This window comes from Manihot esculenta, chromosome 4 (genome assembly GCF_001659605.2).
Source record: "Manihot esculenta cultivar AM560-2 chromosome 4, M.esculenta_v8, whole genome shotgun sequence".
NCBI classification, from domain to species: Eukaryota; Viridiplantae; Streptophyta; class Magnoliopsida; order Malpighiales; family Euphorbiaceae; genus Manihot; species Manihot esculenta.
This window is the reverse complement of record NC_035164.2, coordinates 30930388-30946790: the sequence shown is the minus strand read 5'-3', so window position 1 is coordinate 30946790 and position 16403 is coordinate 30930388. Positions and strand designations below refer to the sequence as shown.

The following is a 16403-nucleotide window of genomic DNA, read 5'->3' as shown; positions in this document are numbered from 1 at the left end:
AAAAAATCATCCATAGCTCTTTCTCTATAATATTTAAAATATCTATTTTGATTTTATGATCCAAATTTGAATTCTGAAATGATTTTCCATGAATGTGAAGCCAACTTTTACTTGCTAAATCCATAGAGTCATGGTGTTCTGTAGCCAAAAGAACAAGATTTACAGCAGATCCAGCTACAAAATATATATGAAAAATTCTATAGTAGCCAAGAACAAAACAAAGTCAAAGAAGAAGAAGAGAAGATAGAGATTGAACTGTAAAATAGAAAGAAGAGGAGGTACTTATATTAGAGCTTGAGTGAAAGGTCAAGCTTTTGCAAATCATCTTGCTTAGTCTTCAAATGGTTAACACCAGAATCACACCAGTATCCACCCATTCTTTCCCCAGCTGGGGAAAATTTTCCTGCACTTTCAAATCTTGCAACCCCATTAGATGATCCGATTCTTGTTCCCATATGAAAGCTTTCCGATGGCAGCCTCCCAACTGCCGGTTGCTGACCAATAGGTTGCCTAGACCATCCATTTTTCCCATGAACATTTGAAGAACTAAGAGTGGAAGATGGTACAAAACTCGGCTTGTGGATCATGGAGTGCACCTGAATTCCAAGTGATCTATTTAATAAGCCATGCAGAGGGAGAGAGGCCATGCTAGTGTATCGATTTATTTGCGAGTTATGGTGATGACCAAGAGAAAAAGAGCCTCCTCCATTGATTCTTTGTCCTCGTTTAGCTAGTGTTCTTTCTCGTTTATGTGCGTTTTGGTGACCCCCAAGTGCCTGTGAGCTATAGAATTTTCTTTGACAATAGTTGCATGAGAATACTCGAGGCTCGATTTCATTACCTTGAGGAGTATCCAAGGATGACTTCTGCGATGATTCCATGTCAAAAGAATCGATGAGATTGATCAGTTCTGGCTTGGAATCTTTGCCGGAAAGGAGGCTTAGATCCAATACAAGATCACGATCACTGGTGTCTTCGTTCTTGTTTTCTCTTTCCTCTTCTTCTTCTTCTTCTTCTTCTTGTAATTGTTTTCTCCCTTTTGGGTTGTCCATTGAGACATTCAGAGAGAATTTTGAAGGAGCATTTGAAACTGAGACGATGCTTGAAGAAGTTTCAGAGAGGCATACCTCTGAGCTTAGAGGCTCCATGCGGGGAATTATATGAAGTGAGAATTTCCTCTTTATGAAGAAAGGAGGAGGTTGGGTTTTTAATAGGAAGAGGAAGGTGAAATGTTAATTGATGTGGTAATAAATGCTGTGCTCCATCTGTGCAGGATTATATACTACTATTTTACGAAAAATTATCTGAAACACCCGAATTTATTATTAGTGGTATATTCAACCAATTAAAAATTAAAATAACATGTTAATACGTACGTGGGTGTATTGGATAAGATTTCTTAATATATAAATAATAGGACATGGGACTGGGACTTTTCAGACACAAAGAGAGAGAGAGAGTTTTACTGTGTGACGAGGCTTTTGATTATAACTCATGAGGACCTTCTGTTTCCTTACATGTATACCCATTTGATGTTTTTCTATTCTGGTTTTTCTTTGTCGTCACATTGTTGTCTCTTTATATTTCTTGGTTGTGTTCTCTTTTTTTCAGATGGATATATTAGTCTTTGTTTTCCTGAATTATATACGTAATGGTAGAAATGGAGACATCCTGGAATGGCCATGTAAAGTTTACAAAGTTACCATCTCATATTGCTTGTCCGTATTGCCTCTAGATTTTCCAGACCAGAAATGTGAATTAATTTCCATCCTTGTCCATTTCTTTAATTGCAGGCATTTAGCTCATTTTTCATTCATTCTGAGCTCGATTTTGTTTTCATTTACATACAAGATTACATTATGGGTAGAGTGTACTTTGTTTTGAGTAAACTATAATTTGATACGTGCAATCTAGTAAAACATATATTTTAGTCTCTAACATTTTGAGATCCAGAAAATATGGTTTACAATGGTGGTGTTGTAATACCCGGTTAGAATCCGGCATCGGAATTCCTGTCGTCCGGTGGAATCCGGGGTGTCGGAATTCTATAGGAGGGTAGGAGTTATGTTTTCCTACGTGTTGTGATGTGTGTGTTATGTTAAAGGCAAATGGAATTAAGTTTTGAGCTGAAAGGACCCAAGGCAGCTGAGCCAAGTTCGGCCGCCGAAGGTAAGTTCGGCCGCCGAAAGTGCTCAAGGTTCGGCTACCGAAGTGCAAGTTCGGCCCCCGAATGTTGCATGGTTTTGCATGCGATTCGGCAGCCGAAGCTGAGTTGCTCAGCCAGCTCTTGTGCGATCCTTAGTCAGCATTGTGGACAGGTGTTATCACCAGATCATGTCCAGAAGTTGGTCACGTCTCCCATGCTTTATTTGCTCAGTTTGAGCAGCTCATGCACGAGTTAGCTTGTGTTCAACAAAGTTTGAAAGTTTGAAGCAAAAAGCTAAGTTTATGAGAGTTTGAGAGTTTGAGGAGAGTTGGTCCGTTTTCCTTAGTTCAGAGTGTTCATCTTCTTGTTACAGAAGGTAAGTAATACTCTTGAACCTGTTTATGTGTTTTCTGAAGGTTTTATGGTAGTTAAGGGAGAGCGATGCATGTGTAAGTGAGAAGTAGTGGTTTCGTTGATTTATGCATGTATATATGTTTATGTGTTATGTTTGCTTTGTTGTTTGGGGGTATTAGATAGTTTTGGACCCCTGTGAACATATACTTATGTATATGTGTGTGGAATCGTTGACGTATGCATGTTTGGAGATGTTGAAGGGAAGGAGGAGCTTGGTTTGCCGTCGGGCTGAGTTCTGGATGAACTCAGGTTCGGCAGCCGAAGGTTCATTCGGCCGCCGAACCTCTTGCATGGTGGCTTAGGCTGCCACAGCTTGCCCCCGCGAGTTTTGCCTGATCGGCTCTGTTTGGAGACTTCGGCCGCCGAAGGTGCTTGAGTTTCGTCTCTGGAGAAGACATTCGGCTGCCGAACCTGCCGCCGAAAGTGTCCTGTCCAGCTTTTCTTTTGCATGTTTTGCTTGCGTTGTAGAGTGAGTTTAAAGAGATTCTTGGGGAGTTTATAGAGTTATGCTTATGATAGTTTGGTCCCTCATATTGAGTCTTTATGTGCTTATACAGACCAGAGGAACCAGAGAGAGCAGCAGTGAGTACTGCTCCAGAGTGTACAGAACCTGTAGAGTCAGTCCAAAGCCAGAGGTGAGTGGAACTAAACAAATACTTGTTTTAATTGAGACATTAACTGCTTTTAGCATATGTCATGCATCATATTTATGCCATAGGGTGATTGCATTAGAATGCACAAAGATGTTGCATTGCATAGCTTCATTGTTGGTGTGGGTAAATGCTGAATGATCCAGTAGTTCCAGACAGGAAGACCAGGACCCCATTCTACGGCCTGGCAGGTAAAGGAAGACCAGGACCCCATTCTACGGCCTGGCGGGTATAGGCATATGGCCTATACTGGCAAAGGGTAAGTACAGGTGTTATATACACATATACATATATGGTACAGGAAGTTCAGGACCCCAGTCTACGGCCTGGCACGGTTTACTGGGACTATGTGGTGACAGGTTTACTCTTGATATGGACTGTCTGTGTTATGATGCATTCCATCAGATCATATTTTATTGATATGTTTTCGTATTCTACTCACTGGGCTATAGAGCTCATCCCACTCCCTTAACCCCAGTTTTGCAGGTTCAGTGGGCAGTGTACAGGGACAGTTCAGCAGAGTACAGAAAGAGTAAAAGAGCTTGTAATAGTATAGCGTGGACATGTAACTTTTAAAGAGATGTTATAGTTGTGTATAACGTTAGAGTTGTGCTTGCCTTAGTTGTGTTGTGTTGTAAAGCTTTTGTTACATACATGATCTGTATATGTATATATATTTTATCACCAGGCTTAACAGGTATGAATTAACCCATCTAGAGCAAGCTCTAGTCAGGGGTACAGAGTACAGAGTACAGAGTACAGAGTACAGAGTACAGAGTACAGAGTACAGAGATAGTGCATGCACAGGTTAAGCCTTGGTTCAGCAAAGAGTTTTATTTTCACAGAAAATGTATCATGTATGAGTTTTACAGGTGCACAGAGAGTATTGCAGGCTTGCTACGGGTTCTGGCGGCCTTAAGCCGACCTGAATCCTAGCGCCGGTGACGGTCCATTTTGGGGTCGTTACAGATTGGTATCAGAGCCTTAGGTTCACATGATCGGACCTATAGAGACAGTGTCGGGCTCATAGAGGTTAAAAGTGGTCAAGCACAATAGGAAATCATGTCCACTAGGATAGGGTGTAGTGTCCTATCTGTGATATGCCATGAGTTATGCATGTGCCTTATTGTTATGGGTTGTTTATGTGCTAAAGTGCTATGTTATGTGTTGTTTTCCAGAGAGTAAAGATGCGAGGAACTCGTCGATCAGCTCGATTGACTGGAGTCCCATCAGATAGTGAGGGATTAGCTGCTCGTCCTCCTGCATTGCCGAGGGCAAGGTCTCAGAGATCTAGCAGGGAAGGCATGTCAATAGACCCTAGAAGGTCTGTAGACGAGAGCAGAAGAGGGATAGTTAGAGGAGGTAGATCAGAGGAAGAGAGGGAGGCCATGGAGACTGATCCGTCTATGGATGAAGGTATGGGAGAATCTCTGGGAGGTGTTCAGGCCTCAGGTTTTGCTTATCCAGCTGTTTCCCAGGATCCAGAGTATCCGATGGAAGGTATGTCGGAGTACTCTCGATTTGACCCATATCCTATATCTATGCCATATATGCCTTATCCTCCGTACTATCCACCATATCCTATGTATCCATCTTCCCCTACCCATCCAAGTGCAGCACACACAGAGTCAAATGAACCAGTACCACCACCAGAACCAGTAGCCCCTGTTGGTGACAGACATCAACCTAGCTCATCTGGAGGTAAAGTGCAAATGACGGAGTACTTGAAATTGGATGCTCCTAAATATAACACGGGAGATGATCCATTTGATTACCTCAGAGCAGTTAGGATGATAACTAGTGAATTGGGAGCAGACGATAGGAGAGCCATTGAGATGGCAGGTTTCACATTAAAATGCAAGAAAGCCAGAGAATGGTTTAAGAACTATGTGGAACCCAGAATGGACAGCATGTCATGGGGAGAGTTCGCCAATGCGTTTGCAGGGTGGGCTTTTCCTGACAGTTCCAGAGAGATGAAAGTCATAGAGTTCGAACAGTTGAGACAGACAGACGAAATGAGTGTTGATGAATTTACAGATAAGTTCCTGGATTTGCTTCAGTATGTGGGTCAAGCCTATGATACTGATCAGAAGAAGGCAAGGAGATATACTATGAGATTGCATCCCAGGTATGCTTCCTTGATTCTTCCAGCAGAAAAGGAGAGTTTCCACACCATAGTGGACGCAGCCAGGAAAATGGAAGCTAGTGCCAATATTCAGAAACAGTCAAAGGCACAGGCTTCGGGTTCTAAGGCCCCCAGTTCAGGCACCTCAGGTAGCAAAAGATGGGATAAGGCAAAAGGAACAAAAAATAGGTTCTGGAGTAAAGTCAAGTCTGGTTTGGGAATGGGTAGTGGCTCAAGCTCTGGCGCAACTATTCCAGCATGTAGGAGATGTGGAAGACCACACAAAGGAGCTTGTCAGTTGGGATCTTCAGCCTGTTTTAGATGTGGACAGGTGGGGCATTTTGCTCGAGAGTGTCCTCAGGTGACTTTTGTGGCACCCTCCCAGCAGATGAGTTCAGGCAGTGTAGCACAGCCAGTAGGGCAACCAGTGGCTCCAGCCATGCCTCAGAGTAGTGGCAGAGGTAGAGGGAGAGGGGCAGCCTCTACTTCAGCAGCAGGTTCCCGAGGTGGAAATCCTGTAGCCCCAGCACGGATTTTCACTATGACTCAGGAGGAGGCTAATACATCGAACACAGTGGTGTCAGGTAATCTCATCATTGGGTGTTCAGATGTGTATGCTTTGATGGACCCCGGTGCTTCTCATTCCTTTATTGCTTCGAGAGCCATAGAGAGATTGGGTTTGATCAGTTCTGAGTTAGAGTATCCTCTCTGGGTCAGTGGACCCAAGTGTGACCCATCAGTGGCAGTGTCAGTCTGTCGTTTCAGTCCAGTGTTTATAGAGGGTAGATACCTTCCAGCTGACCTTGTGGTTCTAGACTTGACAGATTTTGACGTCATTCTAGGGATGGATTGGTTATCTACATATGGTGCTACGTTGGACTGTAGAGACAAGGTAGTTAGTCTCAGAGACCAGGATGGGTCAGAGTGTGTCTTCAGAGGAGATAGGAGAGGTACACCCAGAGGTCTGATTTCAGCCCTTCAGGCTCGTCGTTTGCTTAGGAGGGGTTGTCAGGGGTTTCTAGCTCATGTGAGAGAGCTAGACAGTCAGGTTAGGGAACCAGCTTCGCTACCAGTAGTTCGAGAGTTTCCCGATGTGTTCCCAGACGACTTGGCAGGACTACCGCCTGGTAGGGACATAGAGTTTGAAATTGAATTGTTGTCTGGTATCAGACCTATCTCTATTCCTCCCTACAGGATGGCGCCAGCGGAGTTAAAAGAGTTGAAAGAACAGTTGCAGGACTTGGTAGTGAAGGGTTTCATCCGCCCTAGTACCTCACCTTGGGGTGCTCCAGTGCTCTTTGTCAGAAAGAAGGATGGATCCCTCAGACTTTGTATCGACTACAGACAGTTGAACAAGGTCACTATCAAGAATAGATATCCGCTACCTCGGATTGATGATCTCTTTGACCAGCTAGCTGGAGCAGGTTGCTTTTCGAAAATAGATCTGAGATCCGGATACCATCAGTTGAGAGTCAGAGAGGCAGATGTGCCTAAAACAGCTTTCAGAACCAGATATGGGCATTATGAGTTCTTAGTAATGCCGTTCGGGTTAACTAACGCCCCTGCAGCATTCATGGATCTCATGAACAGAGTTTTCAGCGAGTATCTGGATCACTTTGTGATTGTCTTTATTGATGACATCTTAGTGTATTCCAGAGATGCAGAGGAGCATGCCCAGCATCTGAGGATAGTTCTGCAGACACTGAGAGAGCATGGGTTGTATGCCAAGTTCTCAAAGTGTGAGTTTTGGTTGAGGAGCATTTCCTTCTTGGGACATGTCGTATCAGCAGATGGGATTGAGGTAGACCCCAAGAAGATAGAGGCTGTAGCTAACTGGCCCAGACCCACTACAGTGACTGAAATTAAAAGTTTTCTGGGACTGGCAGGTTACTACAGGAGGTTCGTACAGAACTTCTCAAAGATAGCAGCTCCTATGACCAAATTGACTCAGAAGAACCAGAAGTTTGTCTGGTCAGACCAATGTGAAGAGAGCTTTGAAGAGCTCAAAAAGAGATTGACAACAGCACCAGTATTAGCTCTGCCTGTCAGTAATGAGGATTTCACAGTATTCTGTGATGCATCTCGAGTGGGATTGGGTTGTGTATTGATGCAGAGCGAGAGGGTGATAGCTTATGCTTCTAGACAGTTGAAGAAGCACGAGTTGAATTACCCCACCCATGACCTAGAGATGGCAGCAGTTATCTTTGCACTTAAGATGTGGCGGCATTACCTCTACGGGGTGAAATGCGAGATCTTCACTGATCACAAGAGTTTACAGTACATCTTGAGTCAGCGAGAGCTGAATTTGAGGCAGAGGAGATGGGTAGAATTGCTCAGTGATTATGATTGTAAGATCCAGTATCATCCGGGTAAGGCGAATGTTGTGGCAGACGCCCTAAGCCGGAAGTCACTAGGCAGTTTATCCCATATAGCAGCAGAGCGGAGACCAGTTGTGATGGAGCTTTATAAGCTCTTAGACGACGGATTACAGTTAGAGTTGTCTGGTACAGGTGCGTTGATAGCACAAATGAGAGTGACACCTGTGTTTCTGGAGCAGATAGCTCAGAGACAGCATGAGGACCCTGAGTTGATGAAAATTGCCAGGACTGTTCAGTCAGGCAACAGTGCAGAGTTCAGATTTGACAGCAAAGGGATCCTTCGTTATGGGAGGCGACTTTGTGTGCCAGATAGGGGCAGTGTGAAGGAAGACATTATGAGGGAAGCTCATAATGCGAGGTATAGTGTTCACCCAGGAGCCACCAAGATGTATCAAGATCTGAAAAGGATCTATTGGTGGCCAGCCATGAAGAAAGAGGTAGCGCAATTTGTGACAGCCTGTGAGGTTTGCCAGAGGGTGAAACTAGAGCATCAGAAACCAGCAGGAATGCTTAACCCATTGCCGATTCCAGAATGGAAATGGGAGAACATAGCCATGGATTTTGTAGTGGGTTTACCAACAGCGTCCAACAGAATAGACTCTATATGGGTGATTGTGGACAGACTCACGAAATCTGCTCATTTTCTTCCAGTTCGGAGTAACGATTCTGTGGATAAGTTGGCACAGGTCTATCTGAATGAAATAGTAAGATTACATGGTGTTCCAGTGTCGATAGTGTCAGATAGAGGACCTCAGTTTACCTCTAGATTTTGGCGAAGTCTGCAGAGTGCGATGGGCACGAGATTAGAGTTTAGCACTGCTTTCCACCCACAGACTGATGGACAGTCAGAGAGGACCATCCAGACCATAGAGGATATGCTTCGACTGTGTGTGTTAGACTTTGGCGGTTCTTGGAGGCAGCATCTACCTTTGGTGGAGTTTGCCTACAATAACAGCCATCATGCTAGCATTGGGATGGCTCCTTATGAAGCTTTGTATGGGAGGAAGTGCAGATCCCCTGTTTGTTGGGAAGAGATAGGAGAGAAGGCTCTTGCAGGGCCAGAGTTAGTAGAGATTACTAGTCGAGTAGTGCCCGTGATCAGAGATAGAATCAGGACAGCGCAGAGTAGACAGAAAAGTTATGCAGACGTTCGCAGAAAGCAGTTAGAGTTTCAGGAGGGTAATATGGTATTGCTGAAAGTGTCTCCAATGAAAGGAGTGGTTCGTTTTGGGAAGAAGGGTAAATTAGCTCCACGGTACATTGGACCCTTTGAGATTTTGCAGAGGATCGGAAATGTGTCATATAAGCTAGATTTGCCTGCTTCTATGGAGAGGATTCACCCGGTATTTCATGTTTCTATGCTACGGCAGTTTGTGTCAGATCCGAATCAGGTTCTGAGTGAGCCTGAGGTGGAGATTCATACAGATCTCACCTATATAGAGCAGCCAGTGCGGATTCTGGACACACAGATCAGACAGCTAAGAAACAAGGGGATTCCGATGGTGAAAGTTCTATGGAACCACCATAACCTAGAAGAGTGCACCTGGGAGACGCGAGAGTCGATGCTTCAGCAGTATCCATATTTGTTTTGAGGTTAGTTTCCTCCGTTTCATGTGTTATTTGTTTTCGATTCATTCGAGGACGAATGGTTTTAAGGGGGGGAGAATGTAATACCCGGCTAGAATCCGGCATCGAAATTCCTGTCGTCCGGTGGAATCCGGGGTGTCGGAATTCTATAGGAGGGTAGGAGTTATGTTTTCCTACGTGTTGTGATGTGTGTGTTATGTTAAAGGCAAATGGAATTAAGTTTTGAGCTGAAAGGACCCAAGGCAGCTGAGCCAAGTTCGGCCGCCGAAGGTAAGTTCGGCCGCCGAAAGTGCTCAAGGTTCGGCTACCGAAGTGCAAGTTCGGCCCCCGAATGTTGCATGGTTTTGCATGCGATTCGGCAGCCGAAGCTGAGTTGCTCAGCCAGCTCTTGTGCGATCCTTAGTCAGCATTGTGGACAGGTGTTATCACCAGATCATGTCCAGAAGTTGGTCACGTCTCCCATGCTTTATTTGCTCAGTTTGAGCAGCTCATGCACGAGTTAGCTTGTGTTCAACAAAGTTTGAAAGTTTGAAGCAAAAAGCTAAGTTTATGAGAGTTTGAGAGTTTGAGGAGAGTTGGTCCGTTTTCCTTAGTTCAAAGTGTTCATCTTCTTGTTACAGAAGGTAAGTAATACTCTTGAACCTGTTTATGTGTTTTCTGAAGGTTTTATGGTAGTTAAGGGAGAGCGATGCATGTGTAAGTGAGAAGTAGTGGTTTCGTTGATTTATGCATGTATATATGTTTATGTGTTATGTTTGCTTTGTTGTTTGGGGGTATTAGATAGTTTTGGACCCCTGTGAACATATACTTGTGTATATGTGTGTGGAATCGTTGACGTATGCATGTTTGGAGATGTTGAAGGGAAGGAGGAGCTTGGTTTGCCGTCGGGCTGAGTTCTGGATGAACTCAGGTTCGGCAGCCGAAGGTTCATTCGGCCGCCGAACCTCTTGCATGGTGGCTTAGGCTGCCACAGCTTGCCCCCGCGAGTTTTGCCTGATCGGCTCTGTTTGGAGACTTCGGCCGCCGAAGGTGCTTGAGTTTCGTCTCTGGAGAAGACATTCGGCCGCCGAACCTGCCGCCGAAAGTGTCCTGTCCAGCTTTTCTTTTGCATGTTTTGCTTGCGTTGTAGAGTGAGTTTAAAGAGATTCTTGGGGAGTTTATAGAGTTATGCTTATGATAGTTTGGTCCCTCATATTGAGTCTTTATGTGCTTATACAGACCAGAGGAACCAGAGAGAGCAGCAGTGAGTACTGCTCCAGAGTGTACAGAACCTGTAGAGTCAGTCCAAAGCCAGAGGTGAGTGGAACTAAACAAATACTTGTTTTAATTGAGACATTAACTGCTTTTAGCATATGTCATGCATCATATTTATGCCATAGGGTGATTGCATTAGAATGCACAAAGATGTTGCATTGCATAGCTTCATTGTTGGTGTGGGTAAATGCTGAATGATCCAGTAGTTCCAGACAGGAAGACCAGGACCCCATTCTACGGCCTGGCAGGTAAAGGAAGACCAGGACCCCATTCTACGGCCTGGCGGGTATAGGCATATGGCCTATACTGGCAAAGGGTAAGTACAGGTGTTATATACACATATACATATATGGTACAGGAAGTCCAGGACCCCAGTCTACGGCCTGGCACGGTTTACTGGGACTATGTGGTGACAGGTTTACTCTTGATATGGACTGTCTGTGTTATGATGCATTCCATCAGATCATATTTTATTGACATGTTTTCGTATTCTACTCACTGGGCTATAGAGCTCATCCCACTCCCTTAACCCCAGTTTTGCAGGTTCAGTGGGCAGTGTACAGGGACAGTTCAGCAGAGTACAGAAAGAGTAAAAGAGCTTGTAATAGTATAGCGTGGACATGTAACTTTTAAAGAGATGTTATAGTTGTGTATAACGTTAGAGTTGTGCTTGCCTTAGTTGTGTTGTGTTGTAAAGCTTTTGTTACATACATGATCTGTATATGTATATATATTTTATCACCAGGCTTAACAGGTATGAATTATCCCATCTAGAGCAAGCTCTAGTCAGGGGTACAGAGTACAGAGTACAGAGTACAGAGTACAGAGTACAGAGATAGTGCATGCACAGGTTAAGCCTTGGTTCAGCAAAGAGTTTTATTTTCACAGAAAATGTATCATGTATGAGTTTTACAGGTGCACAGAGAGTATTGCAGGCTTGCTACGGGTTCTGGCGGCCTTAAGCCGACCTGAATCCTAGCGCCGGTGACGGTCCATTTTGGGGTCGTTACAGGTGTAAGTTTGGAGGTTGAAGAAAACGTTTATCTCATTTATCCATTTTTCTTTTGTTTGCTAGTGACGTCTAACCGCTCCTCTGCTACAGTACCACTTGTTTTTGTCACTCAAATATGTACTTACAGGTGTGTCAAAATTCTTCTCCACGTCAGGCGGCCATTTAATTCCACGATGCACATGCGAACAGAGCTGCGAGGTGACTTGATCTGCTCTCTTTCCTCATGTCATGTTATTGGATTAGGCATCCTTCGGGTGGGCCTGCGTGTGAGGTATCTCGACCTGACTCTCCTGACTGGACTAAGACGCTCATCATGGGCTGAGGAAGATCTGATGAGTTTTGGATCTATATTCTTCATTCAGCCTCGACCTCATCTCCAGGTAAAGAAAACCCGGTAATCATCAGTTTTTATATTTTTAAAAATTAACTATTTAGTCCTTGTAATTTTAAAAGTTTATAAAGTTGTCCTTCCTGTGAAAAATATTGTTAAATCACCACCATTGTATTATTTTTTAGGCACTAATTAGAGACTAAATTATTGGAATATATAAAGTGTGAGGACTAGATTGTAAAATAAAACAAGATGTTTGTATATATATATATACACATAGATTAAGAATTGTAATTAAAGGAAAATCCAGAAAGAAAATTAATGGTAAGAGGATGTTGATAGAAATGTTATGATGATGATTAAGAGAATGGAGATATCAAGGGAGATTGTTGACAATCTTTATTTAGGTATAATAATGAATTAGGTTGACTAGTGGATTTACAAATCAAAGAATAGTTATTTAGTCAAATAGTTATTTACATTCATGCATGCAATGTCATCCCCATTTCTTCTTTCTTAATTAATTTTCAAGGACCTATTAATATATTTTTTAAAATTGAAGGATCAATTTATAAATTTTTTATATCATAAAAATAAAATAATAATTTTTCTATTTTTAATATTCACATCAAATGCAACTTGTAATATTTTGATGCATATTTTTTAAAGATAATTTTAAAAACTAATAGAGATAATTTTATAAATGTATGATATCTATTAAGATATAATTTGATTTTATTAAAATATTATTATATAAAATTAAATATATTATCTTAGAAACATTCTGTTAACAACTTAAAAGGACGAAATTATAATGATATAAAATATTAATTAAAAAAATAACAATATACTTTTTCTTAAATTAAAATTCTAATTAATAGAGTATAAAGTTTTTTTTTTGTGGGGACTAGACAAGACATGCTTAATTATTGTCGGGAATTTCATCTATTATATATTTTTCCAAATCCCATCAAATATTTATTGATATACTAACTAATATTTTCTTTTCTTTAAAAACAATTTGAAAATTTTCCAGAAAAGGAAGTATTCATAACCATTTAAGTTGCATAAAACACCAACTCTGTTATTTCTATTTAAATCACCAAATTGTCCTAAACTGAAATTGACATGTTAACTCTTACCAGGTTTATGTATATATATATATTCATACATATATTGTGTATTAATCTCATTAAACATGTCAATTAAGAAATAAAGTATTTTCTTTTAAATTTTAAAAATATTTTATATTCAGAATTTAAATATAAAATTTTTAAGAAAACTCGTGTAAAATATATATTAGTTAGTCATTTTTTTAAATAATTAAATATGTGATCAAAGTTTAATAATGTGTTTATAATAGAAAACACATTATTAATTTTAAGTTTTACAATATAAAATATTTGAATTTGTTTTGACTCGCTTATTGATAAATTACCTTTTTTTTTTCTTTTGAAATAGGGATGGGAGTAAAATTTAAGATCTATCAAATTTACTCAAATAAACTTATTATTTTATACAATTAATTTGACTTCAAACTAAGAGTTTACCGTTTTGAAAGTGAGTTCCATATCATTAAGTTAAAATTTTATTAATAATTAATCTATTATTTTAATGCAAAAAAGAATAAAATCAAATAATAAGAGAATTAAATTCTTTACCATCCATATTACAATGAATGCTAAACAATCAAAATTATGATCAAAGTGAAGTTTGGTAAGATTTCCATCATATACTACAAACATCACAATAGTCTCCCAAGATGGGACTAATAGCAATATTAAATGGTTAGAATATAGTTGATTTAGGTGACATATAGTTAAATACAAGTCATTGTAAATGTTAGGTAAGCTTCCACACTTCATCAAAAAAATTAGAAAAAAGATCGTGAAATATTTACGAGAGATCCAATACAAAACTCTAATACTACATTAAATTTAAATTAAATCTAATTCGTTCTAAAAGTTAGTTAAAAAAAAAGAGTGTCTATAATTTTTATAAAATGTGTATTATCTCTATTTCAAATCGACAATAAATTCAACACAATGAATGAATTTTTTTTCTAATGGAATTCACTATGGCAAACTTAATTTAATTAGCTTAGGAATCTGTTAAAAGAGACTATAAGTCTACATTTTTAATCATCTAAAAAACTAGCTGAAATGATAGTTTTCCATAGCTTTTAGCTATAGGGATGTTTGCATCTCCACCCTTTTCTTTCTTTTTTTTTTTTAAAAAAAAAAAAAAATCAGATTTCCTTAGGAAACAATTCTTTGATATTTGATGTCTACGTGAGAACTATCTTAAAGGAGATTAATGTACCTATATATATATATATTTCGCCGTGCTGCTTTTTCCTTTATTTATCACAAAGTTACTTAATTGGTTAGTCAAGTCTAACCTATGTCGGCAAATATTTATATATTTTTTCCTAATATTTATTGAAAATTTTTTATATATTTTTTTATCAGGCTGAAAGTTTCAATTTAGCCTAAAAATTAAGAAATTAAGATTCTTGATTTAGAGCTTTTTCATTTTTTACTAAATTAAGAATAAAAAATTAACCCAAAAATAAAGAAATTGCACTTCTTTTTTTTTATTTAAATTTTAAGTTTTATGCTAAATACAACTTAAATTGAAACTTTTGAATTTGTTTCAACAAAATTTTGAAAATGGACTAAATTGAAAACCCTAATAAATATAGAGGTGAATATTGTTATTCTGTAATAAAGATTTGATAAGAATGAAAAAATAAATTGCACTAATTTTATAGTTTTTGGGTCTAAAATCAGCAGCAAATTTGGGAAGAATGGGGTTTGAAGTGATTACCGTTGTGAGAAAAAAATTTAAATGGTAAGTATGGATTTTAAAGAGATTACTAACATTAGTAAAGAGATGATGAGTTGAGTGATGAATCTTTAAAGAGATGGTTTCATTTTAACCGAAGACAGAAAATAATATCTCCCCTTAATCTTATATTGCCTGTTGAACAATAAAAAATTTAATCAATGGTTGAATCTGAAGCAGATTGAATTTATTATTTTTTTTTTCTACTCCATAAAGACAAGAAATTAATAGAAATAACTTTTTATTTTTTTTATAATATTTCACTTGATTAAATTAAATCCGTACATGAAGATTGCCCTACTAATTAATTAACTATGTTTTTTAAGATGTACCTTGTGATGCCATTATTTTATTTTGATTAAAATAAATTAACACTGTTTTCAGATATTAAATTAATTAATTTTAATTAGAAGAATACAAGGAAACATAGAAAATCTCTTAATCCAAACAAAACCTAAAGATTATGAAGATCTGTTAACTAGCTATCTAACTAATAGGGTTTATCTTCAATTGATGTTGCCTACTTGCTTTAATATTGCAATTAGCTTTACATTTATTATAAATTAATGCTAATAATAATATGCTGAGATGTTTATTTAGAGAAATTTACTAGTTATTCCATTAATTTTAAAAAATGTATTAAATTATTTTTAAAATTTTAAAAAGTCTACGTATAAATTTTTTATTAATTTTAACTGTTAAATATTGTAAAAAAAACTAAAATATCGGGAATTAATTAATAAATATTTTAAAAATTTAAGATAGCAACTGATAAAATTTTTAAAATTATAGGGAATAAATAGTAAAATATTTAATGAAAAAAATTAACGAAATGATTAATTAGTAAAATTTTTAAAACATCGAAAATATTTTTGTAGTGAATTTTTAAAAATTGAGAAATTAATTAGTGAGTTTTTTTGTATTATAAGGATTAAGTAGTAATTTTTTTTAATTATTAAAAAAATTAAAGGACCATTGTGTGGATTTTATTGTGATGAAAGGCATAATGAAAATTCCCAACATGAATTATTATGATTGTGATAATGGCCACTTCACTTACAAATATTTCATATCATCCTTAGGGGAGAAACACTCAATCTCTCCTTTAAACCAATCACTTATTCTTGGATCAAAAGTTTTGTCATAATTTTAAATATTCAACGGCTGAGATGGAATAATATGTATTTTTTTTAATTGGTAATTTTGAATCTAGAAGCTTTTTACATTAGAGAATTTTTGCAATTAACTTTTTACAAAATGTTTAATAAACATATAATTTAAAATAAAAGCATACAATATAATAAATATGCTAACAGATTAAATATATGATGAAAATGAAAAAATTCTAAACCTTAAAAATACTATAATGTTATAATCAATACTAAAATTATTTTAATTGGTCATTTTCATTACCATATGAATGAATGAATGTAGTAGCTACCAATTTTACCCAAATGGGATGATGACTTGGATCCTTGTAATCGTCAAAAAAAGTATTTGGTCAAAGACAAATATGGTATTAAGTTTAAAAAAAAATTATTATTTAATTTTTATAATATAGAAAAATTTACTAATTAATCTTTTAATTTTAAAAAATATATTAAAATATTTCTGGTATTTTAAAAAATATACTTTTCAGTTCTTCCATTAATTTTGTAA

General features: G+C 38.2%; 1 protein-coding gene across 1 annotated transcript; it reads right to left on the bottom strand.

Moving 5' to 3' along the window:
- Window positions 1-95: 95 nt before the first annotated feature.
- LOC110613296 (zinc finger protein 1) lies at window positions 96-1236 on the bottom strand. Its single transcript, XM_021754348.2, has one exon. The coding sequence runs from the start codon at window positions 1146-1148 to the stop codon at window positions 288-290; it is 861 nt and encodes a 286-aa protein (XP_021610040.1). The 5' UTR covers window positions 1149-1236; the 3' UTR covers window positions 96-287.
- Window positions 1237-16403: the final 15167 nt, after the last annotated feature.